The 24,141-nt window shown below is 38.7% G+C and overlaps 1 protein-coding gene across 1 annotated transcript in view; it reads left to right on the top strand.

Moving 5' to 3' along the window:
• ChT (choline transporter) overlaps positions 1-24,001 on the top strand; it is a 46,657-nt gene extending 22,656 nt beyond the window's left edge. The window contains exons 5-11 of the mRNA XM_074096694.1: positions 1,422-1,720; positions 4,012-4,141; positions 5,281-5,479; positions 6,107-6,241; positions 16,362-16,557; positions 17,193-17,269; positions 20,986-24,001. Of these exons, the coding sequence (XP_073952795.1) occupies positions 1,422-1,720; positions 4,012-4,141; positions 5,281-5,479; positions 6,107-6,241; positions 16,362-16,557; positions 17,193-17,269; positions 20,986-21,301 (1,352 nt within the window). The 3' untranslated portion in view covers positions 21,302-24,001. The remainder of the gene's footprint in view (positions 1-1,421; positions 1,721-4,011; positions 4,142-5,280; positions 5,480-6,106; positions 6,242-16,361; positions 16,558-17,192; positions 17,270-20,985) is intronic.
• Positions 24,002-24,141: the final 140 nt, after the last annotated feature.

Raw genomic sequence — 24,141 nt, 5'->3', positions numbered from 1 at the left:
CTTTCTCCAAGGAACATAAGTCGAAAAACGATTTTTTTTTCGCCTTTCCATAGTCGGTAAGTCGGTCACCCAACCAATACATTTTGTATGAAGAGTCTGACTTTTTTTCGTTTTTCGACCTATGTGCCTTGGAGAAAGTTCTCCAGTTTCAGCATCACTATCACCTGTTTAAGTAAAGTACCACCCTGTATTAGTCAACTATGTAATCAAAATTTACACGAATGCCGATAAAGGTGGCTCTTAACCACGTTAACGTTGCGTTGCCGTAGCCGATCGATTACTTGTAAAACCGTAGCCCGCCACCCCGGAATGAAACACAACTCACACCACGTGTGTTGCATCAATAACGTGCTTAACTACCCCATGCTACCACCATGACCACCCCAAATATTGTCCAGGTGCATTGGGGACAGGCGGGCTGACCGCTAAATAAATGTACCTAACAGGCAAAGATAAAAAAGAAGTAAAACTTGAACTAGGTTTTAGTTCTTTATTACCCAAACCTGCGAAGCAATTCAATTTTTTTTTTTTTATAATATCACGTGACAATTCACACCAATTGACCTAGTCCCAAAGTAAGCTTAGCAAAGCTTGTGTTATGGGTACTAAGCAACGGATAAATATAATTATATAGATATATACATACTTAAATACATATTAAACACCCAAGACCCGAGAACAAACATTCATATTTTTCATACAAATATCTGCCCCGACACGGAAATCGAACCCGGGACCTCAAGCTTCGTAGTCAGGTTCTCTAACCACTAGGTCATCTGGTCGTCTAAATTCAATGGTGTGTGTGAAGTTCCCAACCCGCACTAGGCCCGCGTGTGCACTACGGCCCAAGCCCTTTCGTTCTCAGAGGAGGCCTGTGCCCAGCAGTGGGATGGATATAGGCTGAGATGATGATGTTGATGATTAGTTTTTTATTATTACTCGTATAGCACCCAGTCCCGGCACAGGGTTAACGATATCATTCTGTAGATATTTCCGGGTTCATACGTATTTGTTGCATACGGTGCTTTGTCTGAGGCGATCCAGTAATACATCCTTAGATACATAACAAACATTATTTATTCGGATCGGCGATAGTACCACAATCTTACACCTTTTTATATAAACTCTACCTCACAACATTTATTGACATAAAAAAATACACTACATCACAACAAAAACACAGTAAAGACATAAATAGAAGAAGGGAGAAAAATAAGAGGCGTTGCGCTGTAGTGTGATGCCAAAAGGACTCAGCTCAGCATGTATATACCACTTTTGCATAAAATATATCAAACTTGTCATAGAAAATGTATGTTTTGCCTTAGCAGGTCAAAGAGGCAGATAAAGACCAACAAGCGTCATTTTAACTCAAGCTGAACAAGCGGTTATGACAAAAGGCTGACAGTACCGTTCCCCCGCAGGCGCGACCCTGGCCGTCATCATCGACATGGACCACCGCACCTCGGTGATCTTCAGCGCGTGCGTGGCCGTCTTCTACACGCTGTTCGGGGGGCTGTACTCCGTGGCTTACACGGACGTGATCCAGCTGTTCTGCATCTTCCTGGGGCTGTGGCTGTGCATCCCCTTCGCCTGGGCCAACGACCACGTCAAGCCGCCCGGCGGCATGGAGGTGGACTGGATAGGGCACATCGACTCGGAGTACTACTGGTTCTACTTGGATTACGGACTGCTGCTTATATTCGGGGGGATCCCGTGGCAGGTTAGCTCGTTACTTAATTTTGCGAATACAGTGAGGGTTTTGTGATAGGCGGACTCATGAAATGTCTCTAAATGGTATTAGTATCGTGTGGTCTATTGTTCGTCCGGTACATTCAAAAATAAAGTTTATTTTTAACATAACCTTTTTCGCTGACTGTACTTTTTGCCAACTTTTCTTGCATTGTTATCCGAACTACATTTGCATACCAAATTTCAAGTCGATGCCATTAACCGTTGATGAGTTCTGTCCTGCAGAAATTATTCTGGCCGGACTATCAGGATGTTGCTATCAGATTATTGTATTTTCACGCAATTTACATAAGTTATATGGGTTATTATTTCGAGAGGTTCAATTGTGTTCAGACTCAAATTTTCAGTTATAAAATTAGAAATATATCGTTTATTGTTTTTAAGTTGCTTAAGATATATCACTGAAACTTGTGGTAAATACATTTTATTCTATTTTATCTTTTTTTCCACAATACTTAAATTTTCTGCACAAAAGTCAGTTACGTGGTCAGGTTCGGATTATCCCTGACTACTTTGTAGTATTGTAAAAAATACAAGGTATAGAAAAACTTGCTGTTTAACACACGGATTGAATGTTCATAATATGATATACCATTCATGCAAACATAAAAAAAAATTAGGACATTGATAAGACTATTTTTTTCTACATTTCCCGTTGTTCCAAAATACACCGTCATTTTCGTAGCCACACTTATTAAGTAATATTTTAAACAAAAAAAGAGGTCAAACCTCCTGTAAATCCTTTTTAACTATAAGCAACTTTGAAAATAAGACTGCGTAAATATGACGTATATGTTTATCGCAAGCCATAATTATTTATCTATAATTAATGAAATAAAGGTTCAAGTTAGATTTGCGTCAAAGATCGAGCGTCATTTTCGTTACGGTTGCGACTTGGTGAGTATTGGGTAAATAAATATAATGTTTTACTGGTGCTGTGTCATTTGCAGTTAAGTTATTCAATATTGATTTCATTTGCTTCAAACCTATAGGATATTTACTGCAGAGCCGCGAAAGTAAGAACTTTTCAATTTCGTGGTCATCATTTTCGTGGTCCTATGGGCACGAAACTGATTAAAGACCACGAAAAAGATGATTTTCCCTACAAGTAGAAAAAATACAGAACACTTTTTATAGAATTTTCTGCTTTTTACAGTGTAACCGTTTATGCCGTTATTGATTTAATTGATTTAAATGAAGAATGGTTGACCGTCAACAACATTTGCTCCAGGTGTGGTTATAGGAATTATGACCAGTGCGACGCCAATTTTGTTAACTGGCGAGAGGTTCAAGAATTATTTTGCCCTGAATGTACGTGTGAAATGTATATATCTAAATATTAAAAAAAAACTTCGTCAGTTAGAGGAGCATTTTGTTGTGTTGTTTCGTTGTAACATAATTTCGTTCGGGTCTACCGTAGACCTACACGGGGGGAAGGTATTGAAAGCTGTTTTGGTTTGTGAGTTGAAGTTATTAATCTTACTTTAATTAAATAATTTCTAGATAGTATTTAAAAGGTTACAAAATGACAATTTGTAGTCGTCATTTTCGTGGTCAAGTTTTAATTATTTTTTATATAGATATCGATTGTCTATTTCTGTTGATACCTGATTAATTAAATAATGCTTATTCTTTTCTCATTATGATCGGATTTTCATTCAAATAGTACAATTATAAGATTTTAAAATAAACAAAATGTTCTTTTTCGTGGTCTCGGTGCTCATTTTCGTTACCGTTAAAATTGGATTTTTGCTTTTTTAACCAAAATAAACTTTATCGATCTCTTATAATATAAAGCATCTTATCGGTACATATCCTTATGTTCAAAATAAAACAGACCACATCAAAATGTGTGTTTATATTTCTGTAACATTTATCTTACACCTCAAATAATTACCCATATAAGACAAAATTTATTTCCTTTTTCTTTTTCTTTTATTTGTAAAAAATGTCACGAATAAATGTTTTTCTTTCTTTCTTTCTTTCTTTCTTTATATCAAATTTCAAGTTAATCCGGCTACTGGAAGTTGGTCGAATTTAACTTGCAAGATTTGACTACAAAAAAAAGACCGACAGACAACGGGACAGGTGAATGAAACTAAATAAAAGCTTGTAAAAAGACCTTCCTTTTTCTGACTGACTAGGACAGAAACAACTGAGATTTTCCTCAAGTACGTAGACTCTTCAGTCTGACTGAAGTATCAGTTAATCGTATCTCTCATGACATAAGATTTAGGTACTATACTAGTGTCTGTATACCAGGTGTACTTCCAACGCGTGCTGAGCAGTAAGACAGCGGGCCGCGCGCAGATGCTGTCCTACGTGGCGGCTATCGGATGCATCTTCATGGCCATCCCGCCCGTGCTCATCGGCGCCATCGCCAAGGCCACAGGTCAGCACTCTCACGATGGAAAAAGGAGTTTGATCTACAATGGGTTGTCCAGTGGCAAACCAGTGGTTAAGAAAGATTCTTCAAAATAGCTGCGAGGAATATGTAGTAATTGTATCAAATCTATGGTAGGTACATGTATAAAGCCATTCACTCCGAGTGGGAATCAACATGACACCGCCGGCGGGCTCCATGTAATTTTAACGAGCTCGCTGTTTCTATTCAATTACTCCGGGACTTGAACGTTAAACATTTCTAGGAACTTGATCAATTTTGTATTCTGCCCTTTGATATATTTTCCTGGTATTTTCAAGGTTGAATAAATACTTACACTAGTTTGATCATCTCATGCCCAAGAGAATTCGGCTCACACAATAAAAGGACCAAACTTTTCTCAAACATGCTCAGAATTTCACATTACTTTTGAAAAAAAAAAGAAGTAACGAAGTTATATATTTATAGACGAATGGACAATCCAATTCATTGCCCGATTGCCGGCCTTGGCCAGCAACATAAAATGATAAAACAACTGGATCAACTCCTAAAAACTTTGAAAATAACAAAAAATGCGAAAAATAACTGAAGATTTTAAATAGAATTAAAGGTTGATGACCACTAAAATAAACCTTCGTACTGATCAGTAACAAATCCGTGCCAAGCCCAACAAGTAGTATGTATGTACGTAAACGTAAGATGACTTGGTCATCTGCTGGCTCATACTGAGGTACCGACTTCAAATAGATCTGTAGAAAGCTCACATAGAAACATTTTTTTTTAAATAGCCTATATAGTGTCCCACTGCTGGGCAAAGGCCTCCCCTTTCTCCTTCCACTCGTCTCTGGCTTCGGCAAAATGTTGCCAGTCCGGCTGGAATCGCTCCAAATCGTCCCGCCACCTTCTTTTAGGCCTACCTCTGCTCCGGTGCCCGTCGCTTGGAACCCAATCAGTGGTGATTTTGGCCCAACGATCCGGATGCATCCGGCAGACATAGAAACATATTTAAATTTATTTAGGTATGTGATTACATATTTTTTGTTATTTTCGTATTTTTTGAAGTAACCAAATTTTTTTTCACTTATTTTTGGTGACTTCTAAGGCACCTAATTCGTTTATTGTAATTTTATAGACCCATTTCTGTCCAGCATGGAACGAGACGGACTTCCGCGGCGACCTGACGGCGGACGGCGAGCTGACGTCGGACCAGACGTCGATGATCTTGCCGCTGGTGCTGCAGCACCTGACGCCGGACTTCGTCTCCTTTTTCGGACTTGGCGCCGTCTCCGCCGCCGTCATGTCCTCGGCCGACTCCAGTGTGCTAAGCGCCTCCTCCATGTTCGCTAGGTGAGATGAGACCAAGTGCAGGTAGTTCGAGATACGGGTGGTACTTCTAATTAAGTGCGGGTTCAAAGGACTCGCGCTGCTAAGCAAATGCGATACCCTACACTTCAGTCTACTCGTGAGCGTGGTCACTGCAATGTGACTGAAACGTTGAGGTAATTATTACTCATTGTTAGCGTGATAAGTCCCGGGTGTGCTAATAGTTATAGGTGAGTCTCTGTTCAAGGTAGGACACCTAGTAGGCAAGAACCACAAGCTAGGCAGGCCACATAGAAGATCGTGAACTGAACGCTAGCGGGTAACTGGGCTGGCACGCCTCTGCTGGCGTTTTCTCTGTTCATTAAGTTGCTGAGACGTTCATCGATCGAACCAGTGGTTACTTAAGCCAAGCAAGCTTTAGCTTTAGCCAGTGGCTACACGATAAGCGGAGAAAAGGCTCGCTGCGGCGTTGCCCGACTACCTGCCTGCTGACCTTCAGTTTGCGGCTGAAGTAGGTTAAGGTAGTTTCAAGGTAGACCATGGTCCACGTTTTTATACTGATTAAGCTTCACCCAGACTATACAGTAGGCAACTGTCATTACATAATTTTACCATGCGTAATAGTGTTTTAGATATGACTCTTGTTCTCAGGAACGTGTACAAGCTGATCTTCCGGCAGAACGCGTCAGAGATGGAGATCATCTGGGTGATGCGCGCGAGCATCCTGGTGGTGGGCTTCCTCTCCACGCTCATGGCGCTCACTATCCCCTCCATCTACGGCCTTTGGTGAGTGGCAACAACTCTTTACAAAGTAGCGGAGCCAGGAGAATATAAGTAATATTTCAATCATTTTAAAACACGTGAGCTCACCACAGTCAGTCAGTCACTAAGTAGTTATTATATTTTCCGAAATCCGGCCTATTCGGAACGGCGTACGTTTGTTTGCAGACGTTCGGGCCTGAAGGTACGGTCGAACAAACTGATTTATGGGCCAGTGTGGAACCTTTTAATAATCAATTTCACTATGATGTCCCTGACAAAAGTTTGGGAACATTGTAGCACAAAAGTTTGGGAACATTGTAGCACAAAAGTTTGGGAACATTGTAGCACAAAAGTTCCACCCTGGTACATGTTTCAGTTTGTTCGACTGTAAGTTGACGTATTTTTATCAGCTTTTCAGAGGTGAAGATTGTCTTAGAATTAATTAATTCTAATTTTCACGGGCTGGAGACGAAGAAGACCGTAATTTAATTACGAAGCGCGGAGCAAAAGCAGCCGCTCATTGTTAATAATTGTTATCGACAACAATACACGGGAATTTTGATAAACCGCTTTGTGCCCGGAATTATTAATTACCAATTAGCCCGCACGCCAATTACGAGCGCAAATTCTTAGTTAGCATTAATGGGAAGCCGCCATGTGGCTTTACATGGATTTCAATTAGTCCGCCAATTTAATCGTGCTTCGTGCGTGTTTATTGTTTACACTTTACACACACTAGAGAGTGAAACATTTATTTACACATATTCGATACACATAAAAATACATTAGATGGAAAAAATAAAAATAACAATAGTAATAGGGAGCACGTGGCAACAAATCCTTTACAATCCCTTTTGCCGATTGTGAAGTTGTGACATAACAAACTATGAGAAGGGTTCAATAGTAGATTGTACAACAAGAGCATAAAACGAGCCATTTTACCCAAGACGATCATATAGCTACCCGAGCCGGTATGGCGAGGGTCGATAGATACGTCGAGGGGAAAATGGTTTGATGCTCGAGTTTTACACGCTGCTTTTCACTTAGATTGCGAGAAATGAAATGAAACTGAAAACAGTGGAAACAATTGTTTACTTATTAGGTACCTTTTATTTTTCATGCATTATTATCAATGATGGAATTATATATTTTTTAGTTTTATTGATTTATTTTGATTGATTTGATTGATTTTTAGTTTTATATAAATTTAAAATTATTATATTGATTACATATATTGGTCTTAGACGAAGATTTTACTTTATGCTCTAGTGCATACACTAGAGCAAAGTCTAAGAACTTTACATTTTCTTACACTGTGACTAGAGCATAAAAAGTCATTTTTCACTTCTCATGCTCTAAAAGTAGGTCAATATAGCCTTACGAGGCGGGAGTAAAGGGAGTACTTTAGTTCCTAGGGAGTAAAAGTAATTATTTTTTTAATTTACTTCGAGTGACTTAGGTAAACTAAACAGCCGTACTTGCTTAGTTTTTGGCATAAAATAATATTGTGTGTGGACCTTTTTCATGACGAAAATGTTACGTTCTTAGTCTACGTGGTCTTAGTTCTATGCTGTTTCCGCATAGAAGGTGGCGCCATTCTATTTATTCCAGTTTGTGAATATACCATTTCGACGATGCAATTTTGTTATATCTGTGTTTGGTGGAAAAAAACTACTTACCGCGAAAACTTTCAAATTATTGTAGAGCGTAAATCATAAACGATTAAAGTAAATTGATTATTCTCACAATGTCGTCAAGTGATAGTGCAAAGAGCAAAAGACATAATTGATAATCTTTTACCGCTGAAATCTAGAAAGATTTATTTAAAAACCTATATATGAAAGTTTTACGGACTGGAGGAATAAGAAAAGCATTAATTCTTTCACAGACAGTTTTCACCTCGAGACTAAAAGTCAATATAAACCCTCGGACAAATAGACACTAGGCTAACCACCTCAGGTATATACGAGTATAAGCTTATTTTAGTCCCTCGATAAAAAATATACTAAGTATTATGTCGCCTAGATCCAGCATAAACACGAACTTTACGAGCATGAGAAGTGAAGTTATATAAATAAGTAAAATATTGCACGTGTACAGAAATTAAAGGATACAATATTCAAGACGTGAAAACAGAAAATTTGGCCGGGTATCCCCTTAAGAGAAGTCTCTTCGTTCCATTCGCCATACAAACGTAGTGTCGGTCTCATTTGAAAACTAGGCAACAGAAATAGATGACATTTTGTATGTATGGACTAGACGTATGCCTGTGGTTTTTCAGATTTTCATATAAATGTGTAATATCAGAATTACAGGAGCTCAAAAGTTGTCAAAAAAAAGATGACAACTTTGCACGAGAATTACAGACTAATAAAGCATTTTTACAAAAATTGAAAACACCACAGGCATAGAAAATATAATGAATATCTTGATTGTAAAATATCATTGATTTCTGTTCGATACTTTTCGTATAATAATGAGGACATCGAAACCCAAAATTCAACCGCCCAAATCTTGTAAAGCCTTCAGCTATCCAGATATAAATGACGGACGTCGTTGCGGAAGGCATGGGGGGGGGGACGGCTGCGAGCGCTTATGTCACGAGCGATAAAGACAGCAATATCCCAAACGAATACCTAACGCGGCCGCGCGATGGAGCAGGGAAACTTCTCTTAAAAGACTAGAATGATTTTAGGCCGTTAGGGCAGGGTCATGCATGAGGAACGTGGCTCACTGCAAATATGTTCACGAATAGTAATAACATTTGAGTTGCCGTCACATTGTGGGAGCGGTTGGGATTATGTAAATATGAACTTCGATTCGTGTTAATATTCAGAGGCGCGTTCCAAGCGTCGGGGGCTCGCTCCCCTTCAGTGTCAAGTGCAGTGGAGATTGGAAACCCAACATCAACAACGTATCTTTTACTTTCTTTATTTAAATGACTGTTTGGAAGACTTTTCGCTTTTAAGTGACAGTCTTGTGTACCCTACTGTATGTATTTTTTTGTTGACTTTTTTTCTGTGTCTAATGCCTTGTGGTGTTTGATAAATCTTCTTTGTATTGTATTGTATCGTTGCCACACCTGAGGTGCTTCTCAAATTGTGGTTGAAAGTAGAAAATCCATTTGCGTATATAGCAGTTTTGAACGGAATACTTCTTTCAGGATTTTTTTAACTCTATCCGAAGTTGATCAAAGTTGTTTTCTAGGAAAAAGGTAGGCAGCAAATATAAGCAATATCTCGAGATGTTTCGAGGTGTTTTTTTAATTTTCTAAAATTGTATGCATGTATGTATGTATCTCTTTATTCATAGTCAAAATACCATATACGGGACTTATCACGCAAAATTTTTTTTTGTGGAAAAATAGCGTGATAAGTCCCGTATATGGTATTTTGACTATGAGTGAGAATCACGAAAGTTTAAAACGTTATAACTCTTTATTGTAAAAAAGGAAACAAATACAATCGGCAAACGTTGGTATACATATACAAAGGCGAACTTATCCCCTTAAATGATCTCTACTCATTCTGCGAGGAGGCTGTGCCCAGCATCGGGACGTATATAGGCTGGGATAATGGATGATTAATGGGAAGTTGTATTCTGCAGCCTTACGGTACACCATACGTACTTATTTTAATTATGGTCAGTATCTTTCCGGAGCCCTTGCAGTAGTCTTGCGAAGCCCTGGGACTACACGGAGCACACTTTGACGATGGGTGGTCTAAGAGCCACTGTTAGGCGCGTACGCACGTTCGTCGTGTCGCAAGCGTAATGGCGCTGCGTTTGTGCACGTGCTGCAGGGTTGCCAAATGCAATCCAATTACGACCAATAAATCATTTTTTTAATAATGGTTCGGTTAAGGCTTAAGGCGTTTTTTACGCTTTACCTACTACTCCGCGTCAAAACATGAAAAACAATTTGCGACGCATGTGTCCTCAATTAATCCATTACTTTATAGCGACTCCCAGCTCCATATAAACTCGTCACAGAGAACATCGCGCCATCGAAGTTTCTCAACTTGAGCTCATAAATACAACTTCCCCAGGCTAAACATCTGCCTCTGCCCAAAGAGAAATCTCTCAATTGAGGACTATCCTCACAATTAATTTTGATAAAAGTAAAAGAACAAGTGAAAATATGAATTAGGCATGCTCTCATTTTTAACCGTTTTAGTCATAAGTACAAATATCAAGATGGACAACAAACAAATACACATAAATACAAATATTTTATTCATATAACATTGTACACGGTAATTATTATTTAAATATACAATAGGATATACTAGGACATATAAACGTGTGCCTGAACTAGGATTCCCTGTGTTTCAGGCTAAAATAGATCAAAAAGTTTATCTTAATTATTCACACTGCAGAATTTAAAACAAATTAGGTTCATAATAACTAGTAAATTACACTATTAGTGATATGACTATTTACTTAGCCAAAGCGATATACATAAATCTAAAATAAACATTATTTCACAACAGTCAATAACTTCTCTGTATCTTCGTATGACATTGATTGTCAGTAAGGACAAAGAACAATCAATTAAATAAATAAATAGGTAAATGATGTAGAACATACAGGCGTATTGTCCGCGCTGACGTTAGCGATTGCATTCAGAATCTCTTTCTACCCTACTCTTATACCATGTGACAGAAAGAAGTAGTAAAAATGATTGTGATCCCGAGTGCATTAGACAATAAGGTTTCAGGTCAATCGACACTCAACGTTTGATGACTTTAAGCTTGGCTACTGAGGCTTATGGCTGGACAATCTGCAGGGCTACTACGAAACTCGAAACTCGAAGTTCGTATCGTAACGTCCCTCTCGCTCTTGTATTAAATAGTTTAAGTGTCAGAGGGACCGCACGACACCAGCCCTGCTGGGCATAGTCGAGGATTACTAGGTCCTTGTAATTTTGTCATGAAGTACCTACGACATAAACAATCGCACAGTAAGAGGTAGGTACATTATCAAAATTAAAATATCACAATTCAAATAATTTCTACCTGCTTGAGTTGTAGCGATCAATACGCACCCAAAGCACGTTCATGAATAACGTTTCCGAATAACGTATTGATCGAACTCAATTTGTCAGTCCGTCAAGTGGTTTAGAAATTCGTGAACGAATAAAATATTGATAGATTGTTCGGAAAACCGGAGAGCAGAGCTCTTCACGGCAAAAACCTCTACAATACTCGTTATCTGCGGAATACCTTTTTTATCAGATACGTTGAAAAGGGTGACGCATAATTCTTTGGGGTGTATTTTTAGGCTTTTGCGTACCTATCGATCTCGTGGTTCTACGGAGGTTGTTTATGTTAGGCACAAGCTTCGCAAAAAGCTGGAATAAGTTAGACGTGACGTGACCCTCGCGTGACAGCGTCGAACAGCAAAAACTTCAGTTTATTCTTTGTTGAGTACGTTATGAATAATAAATAGAAAAGTTAAGGAATCTATTTTTAGCCGTGATTTATAGTCTGAGTTATGATGAGAATGCAATGTCATGAGGTCCGGCTTTACACTATACGTAGCACTTGCGGTCGAAACCTTTGGGCCTTGGTCGTCCGACACAAAAAAGTTTATAAAAGAAGTGTCGTCTTTGGCGACCTAAGAGCATACTTTTTCTTCGCCCAAAGACCCCCCCGCTGTCCTACCTTTGGAAGAGGAAGCCGGTTTTATTAGTATGAATTTTATCTATCTATCTAATTAAATTAATAATATACGTTTGTAAATAAACAATGTTAGCAAAATAAAATTGTTTCTAGAACATACAGAAAATTGTAAAGAAGCAAGCCAAAAGGTGCCGCGTCCCACATTGCTGCGTAATCTTATTTTTGACATGGTTTGGCGGCAAAATTCATTTGGCGGCATTTGTTTGATGGGAAAGTGCGCTGTCGAACAAAGAGAAACAAGAGTTGCAAAAGGATGTGAATGTAGGTAGCAGTGGTGTGATACCGTAACCGCAAGCTTCATGGTCAGGTTCTCTAACCGCTTGGCTATCTGGCCGTCAACATAGAATACTCGTACATACATACTTTCGTCCAACCATAATACGTAAAATAAAAACTTGCTAAAACAGTCGTTAGAGCTTGCTGCGCCGCAATCCGTGCTAATCTGAGAATTTTAAACTTCACAATCCGGTCGGGATTCAAATCCATACCGCCGGATATAACGGGGTGGTGGCTGATAATTGAAATTCGATCAGTCACCCCTTCCTCCTCCCTTCCACCCCCGGTATTAAAATACTAGTGCTTAAATTGAAAATGAACTCTTATAACACCAACACATTGATTTGTGAGCTAAGCTTTTAACGAGTTTTGCAACATTTTCTAAAGTTGTAACTGGCTGGTTTTGAGGAAAAATATAGTTTTGTTTCGTTAGAGAATAAATAAAAGAGGAAAAGAGTGCTGTTTTAACACTTTTAAAATACTATTCATAGCCCCGTAGTACCCCGTAACGGCTCTACAGTGAAGCGATCATAGAAATAGAAATCCACTTATGTAATAGACAATAATAATTAGGATATCGCAGTTTAGTGACAAATCTAAACTTAAGTGACAGAAAATATAGTTCCCGTTGTTTTCGTACTATTTTCTTATTAAAATAGCTATTCAATGTCAATGCAGCATACACTTCGCGGCAATCACGGCACACCTGAAAACATACGCGGCCTACCGGTTGAAATTTTATTTGTAATTATATTATTATGAAAAAATGTCTTTCTGCCAAGTTTCTTGCGGCGCATTCTTCTTGGCAATGAAAAGCGCTGGTAGTTTAAAAAAATACGTGTAAAGTGCCCATTGCGGCCTATTTACTGAATAAATCATTTGAATTTGAATTTGGAAAACGTCTGCGTTAATACATTAATAGAATTTTGGCTGAATGTTACGTCAACGTTCTAATGGACAGAACATAGCTCCTTAATTAAAACTAATGAAAAAGCCCCCTTCGTTTCATTCGCGGCGGAAAATGTTGTTATCATAATGCCAGGAAAATGTTTAATTTCCGTAATGAAAGTGTTATGCTCGGACACGACCGGGGCCAACGGGTAGGTAAAGTCATGGCCATAACTATTTATAGTTAGAATAACTGCGAAAACACCGTGGGAGCTTAGTGGTTTGACCAGCCTCTCAAGCAGTGAGTCGTGGGTTCGAGCCCGGGTTAGTTTTTCGGACTTCATTTGAGGAAATTTTACCATTGAGCTTTTATGTGAAGGAGAACTCAGCGGTCGTGAGCTAACCTAAATTTATTTATTTATATAAACTTATCTGTGAAGCGATTTAATGGTATATGTGGAGTTCTCAATCAGAAATGGGCTTGCGTGGGAACTACAGCCTAAGTCTTTTTCTTCTATGAGCCCTGTACCCTGCAGTCAGAGACTTGGACGATTTTTTTTATATGATGGGGAAAACGATCAGGCGGGCTACCTGATGGAAAGCAATCATTGTCGCCCATGGACTCCCTTAACATAAGTTGACTTAAGCAAGCATAGCCGGCCCTTTGAAAAAAAAAATAGTAGGATCGTTTTTTGTATTACATTATCTGTGCTTTTTTCGTCTTGGTTCACTAACCTTTCTAAATGGAATACACTGTGTGTTTATATCCATATACTTACTATATACTATAATATTATAAATGCGAAAGTGTGTTTGTATGTTTGTGTGTTTGTCCGTCTTCCACGACGTAACGGAGCGACGGATCGACGCGATTTTTGGCATAGAGATAGTTTATGGGCCCAAGAGTACATAGGCTAAAATGTCAGTTAAAAATGTAACAGCGCGAGGAAACAAGCGCGCGGCAAAACCGTAATTATATAAATATTCTATATTATATAATACTATAATCCTATTATAAATGCGGTGTGCGTCATGTGTCCTCCCCCGTAACGGAGCGGATCGACGCGTTAAAGTTACCGCCTGTTATGTTATGGCGGCGCTGAGTGCGTTGCAAAAGGATCAACAGCAATACATATTGAAATTGCATCAGAGTAGAGTATAAAGTGATTTAATATTACTATCAGCACCGCGGCGACCGTCGAAGATAGCCCTCCGGCGTCTTACGTCAAAGTCGTAAAATGTCCAGGTGTCCAGGTTGTAGAATGACCAGGTAGTACAATGTCAAGATCGTAAAATAACCAAGTGGTAGAATGTCAATATTACTATCAACCAGGTAGTCGAAATAGTCCGGCGTCTTACGTCAAGGTCGTAAAATGTCCAGGTGTCCAGGTCGTAAAATAACCAGGTAGTACAATGTCAAGATCGTAAAATAACCAAGTAGTAGAATGTCAAGATCGTAAAATAACCAGGTAGTAGAATGTCAAGATCGTAAAATAACCAGGTAGTAGAATGTCAAGGTCGTAAAATAACCAGGTAGTAGAATGTCAAGGTCGTAAAATAACCAGGTAGTAGAATGTCAAGGTCGTAAAATAACCAAGTAGTAGACTGGGCGAAGTCATTAGGGTGTATTAAAAAAATAAACATATCCCATTAATATTATAAATGCGAAAGCTTGTAAGTCTGTTGGTTTGTTTGTTTGTTACTTCATCGTCTCAGTCATCGTCCTCAGCGTTTAAACTGCTGAACAGATAGTGTGAGTACAAGAATAACTTATTTATAAACTAGTCTGTTGCCCGAGACTCCGTCTGCGTAGGATTCGTTTATCCCTATCCCGCGGGAACTATGTAGTTTCCCGGTATAAAAACTATCCTATATCCTTCCCTGTAACTCAAACTATCTGTGTACCGAATTTCATCTAAATCAGCTCAGCAGTTTCGACGTGATAGAATAACAAACAAACAAACCATCAAACGAACAAACAGACTTACAAACTTTCGCATTTATAATATTAGTGATATTAATTACGGCAGTATTTTAATATTGAGAATGAGATATTTTGATACAAAGTTTCATACAAAACGACCTGTTATTTTAGCTAGTCTGTGAAGTTTCAAAACTCCGCCGGATCTTATTTGACATAGCCGAGAATCCAGACCGCATAAGTGCTCGTATTTCGCAATCGATAACACTGCCCTAAACCATGGCTGCGCTGGCGCCACGGTGAGTGGCTCTTGCGCGAGGCTGGGACCGTGCTGTTGAATCAGAGCACGCATGTTCATGTACCTAATAGCCTTAACTTCAAGTAAGTTAGGGTTAGCTCGCTTTCATGGTTGAATGTCCGCGATCCCATGGCGCTCCCATAACGGCAGAGTGGAGAAACGCCGATGTGTTTTTAGTGGGTATGCTAAGTTCAGAGAGTCCCACATAACTTTCCACGGAAGTATGCATAAAGCATTTTCACATCGCAAAAAAAAAGGGTTAGCTCGCTTCATCAGACAGCTTGATACTGTAAAGGGGTTGGCGGTAATACGAGGGTGTGGAATGATATTATCTGATTTTATTAGTACTATTTATAGACATTGATGTGGCGCTTACCAAGCAATATGCGTTGATGTTACAGTAAACTATTGTGTTACTGTAAAAGGTTGAACATTGTCATTTTTAAGTAGCCATATACTACAGCTCACCCGAAAGATCCCTGCAATACCATTACCATTAAAGCTGTGTTTCCACCAGAGATGTGCGAGGATGTGTTGGGGAGGAATGTGTTGACATGAACCAATAGAAACGTTTCATTTACCTATCCTCGCTCCGCTCAGCTGTTGCCACCGGAGCTGTGCTGTGCGCTAGATCTGGTATTTGTATCGAAGAAGTCTTATTCGTTTGTCAGGAGTTGGGCTAGCATACTAACGCCTTAAGCCCAATACACTTAAAATAGTCTATTTAATAGACGAATCTATCACCTAACTAAAGTCGCAAAGCCCACGACTTTGTCACTTCAAAGTTCAATATCTCAAAAACGGCTGAACCGATTTTGATGAAACATGTCTAAGAACCATTGCTAGAAAACCTGCTTTCATTCAAATCGGTTCACCCATTTAAGAGCTACGGTGCCTCAGACAGACACACAGACAGATAGACACACACATAGGGGTCAAACTTATAACACCCCTCTTTTTGGGTCAAGGGTAAAAACACCGTCTTCGCGAACCCAAGTCCGCCATACTTCCTTCACTAAATTGTAAGCGTTATGTACGCGTTTTATGTGCCAACGACTCCTACGTCCTTCCTTCCTGCAGGTCGATGTGCTCGGACCTGGTGTACGTGATCCTGTTCCCGCAGCTGCTGATGGTGGTGCACTTCAAGAAGTACTGCAACACGTACGGCTCGCTGGCGGCGTACATCGTGGCGCTGCTGGTGCGGCTCACCGGCGGCGAGAAGATGCTGGGGCTGCCGCCGCTCGTGCACTACCCCGGGTGGGACCCCGTCAACGAGGTGGGTGCCATGCGGATAGGTTGGTGTCTAGCTTGGAGCGGTGCTGCTGGCGCGGCCACCGGTGGCGAGATGCTGAGACTACAACGTCTCGTGCGCTACCCCGGCTGGGACCCTGTCGACTAGGTGGCTTTTATCCAACATGTAGAAGTGAAATCTCCGGTTATACAATGTCGGCTCGAAGAAATTGAATTTTATGTGGGCTTTGGGTAGATCTCTGGTGTAGGACAAAGCACCGCGTTCAAGGTGGGAGCGGATGCCGAGCAGGCTTCAATAAACAAGCTCCGCAAATATTCTGCTTTAACTTGTTAACTCATATACCTTGGTATATGAGTTGGTGACACTTGCTTTTGAGACAATGGGACCATGGTCAGAATTTAAGACACTAATAATGTATTTGCTAAAAATTTGTCTGCCCGTTTGGTTCTGGCTTCGGACTAGGATGCAGTACAGAGAGATAATGCGGTCAGGGGCCTAGAGCCAATTCCTGTGGCAGAAAATCTTGACAACCTGTTTGTTCATAGTTTTAGTTTATTGTATTATTGAGTTGTATTTTGTAATGTTTTTATTGTTAATAGCAACTGAACAAATGCATTATAATGTAGATTTATTAAAGTATGATAATTGTTGTTGAACAGGTCCAGCTGTTCCCGTTCCGGACAATGGCAATGGTGATGTCGCTGTTCACGCTGGCCTTCATATCCTGGCTGTCAGTGTGAGTACTCCGCATCACCACTTGTAGCTGATGCTTCATGATCCAGAAGATGAGGATCGCGATAGCCCAATGGTTTGACTTGTGATCTCTGAAGCAGGGGCGGGGGTCAAGCCACGCAAGCAAGCAAGCCAAGGCGAGCCAGGGTTTAGCTACCGTGAGCTTAGGAAATGCACAAATTAAAACCATTTGGGGTCTTATTTTCACACCATGTTATTTCATAATCACACCATGTTATTTCATAATCGATTCGCAGCTTACCAAACGTAGAGACGTACTTAAATAAAACAGATAAACAGGCGCATGTTAATCTTTTCTCTTCACAACAGCTAAAAAAAAATCTTCTAAAATTTGGCGGAATTCAGTTTATTCTAATATATTCCATTCTTTAAAATTTTTGTTTCACCAAAATTCGTATAAAATCACAGGTAATTAATTCTTCTTGTGTCTTTAACACTACGGAGTTATGTAACCAACGCATGTAAGCCTTGTTACAATCTTTGAGGTCATAGCTAAATATTTAGACCTTCATGGACTGACTTTCGTGTGTAGTGTGAAACTTTAAGCTTTAGTCATATGAACTATAAAATATAATTTGATTCTAAAATAAAGAAGAAAAGAATGGGAACATTTATTTGTGACATTACAAAAATAAAATAAACAAATAAAAGTACGTGTCACGATCACGAAATGGTCCAAAATCAGCATACTTTGCTTTTTGCTTTATGAGGTTATGCATTTTAATAGATTTATAAATATTTATTCGCTCTTTGCAAAATACAGAGAACATAAAAAAAACATTATATAAAAACAATTAAACATCGGATTTATTTAAAATATCAGCATGAGGCGAGTTCATCACAACACTGCTTTGTGCTGGCAGAGTATAATTTAGATCACAAGATATTATTTCACCTGAAAGGTTTTGGGATCATCAAAAATACGTTGCATTATTTTTATTTTTATGTAAAAATACGTTAATAATGAAATTACATTGAATACCACTTTAATTCAATATAACAACGAATAATACCAATCATTTCATTTTGTTTGGTGATTTCCAACAAGTTAGCAGCCTGAGCGAGGCTAACAGAAAGCGACATTTAATGTAATTTACGTCGTCCGCTTCTCAGCTTCAAATTTGTCTTGTAATTTGCGAGAATTATTAAAAGAGGATACAATTTGAGAGGAAACAATTCAATTGGAGGACTCTATAAATATTATAATTATTTGAGTCCTCATTTGTGAAACATTCATACCAACACAATTAGTCGACATTTTTGAAAATTATTGTCATCAATTTCTATTACTAATTTTGTGTTTCATCTTTCTCGAAAGTCCTTTACAAATTAGCGCAAATTTATTCGACGTGCTGTATCATTAAGCTAAGGAAATGGCTTTTTGTTTTGCTGATAATTTACGTAACTTATAAAATCAGTAGGTACTTATAACAAACTTACTTATTTTTTTTATTGTGAGAGGGAGGCACGAGCAAGCGGGTCATCTAATGGGGAATGATTACCACCGCCCATGTACCAACCACTCAAGGAGAGCCGTTGGTCCGTTGCCGGCCTTTTAAGAGAGTAAAAGCCCTTTTCCTGAAAGCCCCGATGTCATAGTTGTCCGGAAACACTGCTGGCAGAAGTTGATTCAATAATGTTATTTCATAAAATGTCGGCTACGTACGTCCGATGGGATATGTCCGTTTGTGTGCGCGTACATTAATATTCACTGGAATAAGATTCATCACTCATATTGTTACAAACCGGAATTTCGCAATTGAGTACTTTCTAGGTATTGTACGAGGTCTTTATGTCGATTTTATAACGCTCTGGATACTTTCATTTTCCATTATGCAGCGTGAGTGTGAAAAAGAACGAGATTCACAAAGCAATTCATTTTAAATAAACTCGGCAAGTTCATTTTGCTTATTCATATTCCATTAGATAATCAAGACATACTCAATAGAGCTATAGCTCGAAGAATTGCCAAACTTAAGTGGCAGGTCAAATTGTATATAGAACGGGCCACCGTTGGGCCAATTTTTGAGTGGCGGCAACGTACACAGCTATTTTTTCCTTTAGGTAAAGTGGAGTTTTTTTTGTATAAGTACAGAAATAGGTTTGCGTTTTACCACAATCACCCCTGATGACAACCGAGGATGGGGACTAAGTTGGAGCACGAGCGGTAGGCGTACGACCTCGTGCGATTGACCCGCATAAAGTAGTAATAATAATAAAGCCCCATTTATTTCCTTAATAACCATAATTCAGACAATAATAATTAAATAGTAATTTCGTAACAATTTCATATTATTCTCATAGCAATTTTATAATAATTTCATATCGTGCATCACTAATATTTGTATCATTGATTTTGAAAAATAAAAAAATGTTCAAATTTTATTATTATTAAGGGCCTCTCTACGAGTAAAAACCTCTTCCATGCCCATCTATTTAGCTCTATGTGCTGCTTTTGAAATCCAGTTCGTCCGGCTATTCTATTTATCTCGTCTATCCATCTCTCTTTTGGTCGTCCTCTGTTTCGTTTGTTATTTGGCCCAATCCATGTAGTTACTTTGTTTGTCCATTTACTTTTGTTCATACGTGCCACGTGACCACCCATTTCCACTTTAATTGCTTACAATGTTCTAAGCCATCTATTACATTTGTTATCTTTCTTATATTCGTACTTCGTTTCCCTATCTTTCATTTTCATATTGAGAATGCTTCGTTCCATCGCTCTTTGACAAAATAGTATTCCCTTCTAATTTGAAGTCGAACTCGTAGACTATAAAATTGAAACTAAACAAAAATACCAGGACTACATAAACAATGACGTCCCTTGCGTCTAAATCTGACGATACGTGACGATTTTATGCCGTAAGAGGGAATGGATCACGACTTCTGGCGCAGTTGGAGCTATTACCTCCTGTCGTTAATTCTGAGACGACAACTAAATGGTCCGATCGGTGATGGCAGCTTAATCATACCCACATGCCATAGAGTCGTGAGCGAGAAATTGAAGACTGCGATCGTTTTGATTGTCTTCGCTTCTGCAGATATTGTGATTGGTTATCAGGCTTTGTAATGTTAAGATATTTTCTTATTTACTCAGGCTATTTACTCCGATATCAATGAACTACATAAATAATAATAAATTCGTCAAATAATACTTCATTAACAAATACCAATATATCTTCCATCTTCTTCTTCTCTTCTTTCTTCTATCTCTTAGATTATATAAGTATGACATAAGTTATATCTGTAGGTATAAATAAAAATGAATCGTTGTCATGTATGTACGAGCATAACTTCCGAACGACGACACCGAATTTTATATATTTTTTTTGTGTGCGTAAAAAATTAAAAAAAGAAAAGACTGGAACGGGGGCGAAGCCGCGAGCAACAGCTAGTATTTAATATATAAATCAATCTTTTGAGAATTTCCCCTTGACTGTACGGGACCCTCAGCGCGTGAATCCTACTTGTACTTGGTTATTTTTTTCTAGCTAAGTATAGATTTAGGGGCTGTTTCACCATCCATTGATTAGCGTTAACCGACGGTTAAATGTGATGCCGTCTCCGTCTATTAGAACAAAACAAATAGAGACGGCATCACATTTAACCGTCAGTTAACACTAATCAATGGATGGTGAAACAGCCCCTTAGTCAAACAGTTTTAAGTTCAGTTTTAATGATATAAAATCTCTCCCTCAGGTACCTCTTCAACTCGGGGTACCTCTCCCCGGAGTCCGACTACTTCAACTGCGTGGTGAACATCCCCGAGGACATGGGCCGCGTGGACGAGCCGTCAGAAGCCGGCGAGCAGATGTCGGTGCTGGGCGGCGTGCCGGGGCGGCTGTACGGCGCCGCCAGCACGCTGGTCGGGCCCGACGAGCGCTCCGGCAGAATCAACCCCGCCCTCGAGCCCGACGACGACCTCGACGACCCCAACGACGGACCCACCCCCCTCTTCGGCTCCAGCCCCGCCCCGCCCCCCCTCCAACCCCTCGGCAAACAGACCGCTTTCTGAGACGACACCTACCCCTACTAAGTGTGTTTAGACGGTTTGTTATGCTCAACTAGGTGTCTTCTTCCGCACTTTTGTAAACCGACGACGTTTATATCTCTAGCCGTTAAGAACTAGCGAGCAGTAGGTCGTACATCTATGATAATGTGATCGCAATAATGTACGGTATGTTTGTACGTACTCATATCTAAATGCTATAGCGTAATACGCGTAATTGTATAAACGAAACTCATACATATCAGAATGTGAATTTTAACTGTTAGAAGAGATATTATATACATTATTTATATTAAAGAAGATTCCTTATTTAAGTCAATTAAAGTAGGAGACGAGCTCATATGTGTTGCGTGCTTCATAGGTACTATCGTAGCGCGCGCCGGCGGCGGCACCCTCGGGCCGCGCGGGCGGCGCGCGCGCACAGACGAGTCGAACAGTATTTATGAAATTGTATCAATTTCAAATGCCCTCATAGAGAATTGCACGCTGTAACGATGTGTAGAAAAAACCTAAGCTGCAATTTATTAATGCAATATAGGATGTTATTGTTTTAAAAGTCTAGCTTAAAATGAGCGAAAAAAATATTTGTAAATATAATTTATTTTTATTAAGTAGATATTGTTCGGTTCGATTCGGTACGGAATTAGCGTTAGTTTTATGGATATATTTTATTAAATTAACGATGCTTTATGAAACATATCAAACGGCAGATTATAAATATCTTCCGCGATGTACCTACTTGTATTTACTTAGCTCGAATGAATATATTTTGCCGCAACAAAGTGCAAATATCGTAATTGATACATCAGGCTATAGGCCTATAAACTCGCCGTGTGCAGATATATTTGTTCCCAGACTGCACATAGGTATAGTAAATATAGATGTGTATGTGAGCACGATCTATAGCTGCGCACGATTCAGGGCAAGTGACTGAACACATCACGGAATTTACTTGTGTGAACCCTTAGTAGGTAACGTTATGATATAAACTATATGTGTCTTGGTGTTCATGATATATATATAACTATGGCTTGGTCCCCCCACCCGACCACTTGTCCAATTTTAACTTTGAATGTAATCGTGCTTCTACACCTCAGAGTATATCTATACTATACTATACGTCTGTTTTAAATAATTGTTATAGTGTATAATTAAAATATATGAGGCTGTAAAGCTATATCGTACTTATATCGAAATTTTAGGATCCGCGTTGCAATATATCAAAGTATATTTTTAATGTAATATACAAAAGTCACCTGCCTATAATGTAGGTTTATAATATAAAGCATAGTCAAGGTTGCTAAGACTTCGGACACGAAACATATCAGATGAATGTGACTTTAACGTTAACATATTGAGACATATCATAAATATACATATATATAGTGAAGTAGAGTGACAGAACATATCAATAGTTCTAAGTGTAGCTTTAGGTATCGTTGTTGTTCTTCGACCGCGCTTTCTAATATATCTACAAACATAAAAAATATACAGATTCATGTATGTATTATCTATAATTGTACTCGTAATTATGAATACTTTGGATGTAGCGTTTGGACTTTTATTGATGTAATAAAAAGTTACGGTATACTTTGTGTTCAAATATGTTTTTTACGATGTGTTACAAAAATATGCAACTCTAGTGGACTTGTCATATCAATCAAACTGAATTGACGTAGACTGTTTTAACCCTTAATAAGTCCCTATTTATTGGAGCATACTACCACAGAATCAAAAGCACCTATCGAATACATACCTGACAAAGAATATTTTTAAAGGTAGTCAATAATTACAATGGAAATTGTGACGTATTCTGATATTAATAAGGTTCAGTTTCCAACTCAATGCAAGTGGTCGCTAAATCGCCTCTACCTTATTAAGGGTCAGAAAGGATGAGTTGTTTATATGTTTATTGACACTTGCCACTTTAGGGATGCATAGGTAAGAATACTTTTATTAAAATATGGTTGCACTAAATTATATTTTGTTATTGAAAAATATTTTCCGTACCTAAGTTATAGATAGAGTCATACGCGGTTTCATTTGTCAATGAAATCTTTACAAGGGAACATTTGACCTACCCTCTGCTATAGGAGTATTTTTGTAACCACCTGTATGGTCACATTAAGTACCACGATTATGGCAATGAAATAAAGACCAATAGAAAATAAGTTAAAAAAATACTCCTAAAACCCGGGAATAGTTTTCTTGTGAAACATTTGGAATTACCGTTTCAGACGCGCTAAAGTTTCCTTTTATTATATCGATACGTGTGTAAATCTATTAGGAATATTGTTTGCTAACTTAAATATGTATTTATGGAAATAATATTTATACTTTAATCTAATCTCTTTATTCATACAACGCTCCAAATTTAATTTAGCTAAATTATGTTTTGTCTCTGTCTTGTGAAGACAAATCTCAAAGGGACAGAATATTGTTAACATCAGCTTATGAAGCAAGCGTTTGTGGATGAGGAGATATATAATATATATACATATATTAGTTCTATCTAATTGACTGAGACAGAAATATTTTGACGAACATTTAAAATATGTATTGCTTGTGTTAAGTTAGGAAGCGACTGGTCCACTGTTAGGTAGTAGTATACTATTGACTTATTCCTAGTTCTTGTTGAATATTGAAACTGTGAAATGTGTAATGTTGTGAGCCGCCGTGAGGCGAATAAAACATAGTATGTCGAGACTCTGGCTACTTATTAATGTGTTGAGGCCACTTGCACGGCCTAGGATTAAAAAAATAAATCATTAACCATGATTTTACGATGACTGACTAATTTGACAGTTCTATACATTTTGACACTTTTTAACCCTAGACTAGCCTTC

The sequence above is a fragment of the Choristoneura fumiferana genome, chromosome 13, assembly GCF_025370935.1.
Source record: "Choristoneura fumiferana chromosome 13, NRCan_CFum_1, whole genome shotgun sequence".
NCBI classification, from domain to species: domain Eukaryota; kingdom Metazoa; phylum Arthropoda; class Insecta; order Lepidoptera; family Tortricidae; genus Choristoneura; species Choristoneura fumiferana.
Note: the sequence above shows the minus strand (reverse complement) of the source record. Positions and strands in the feature narration are given on the sequence as shown.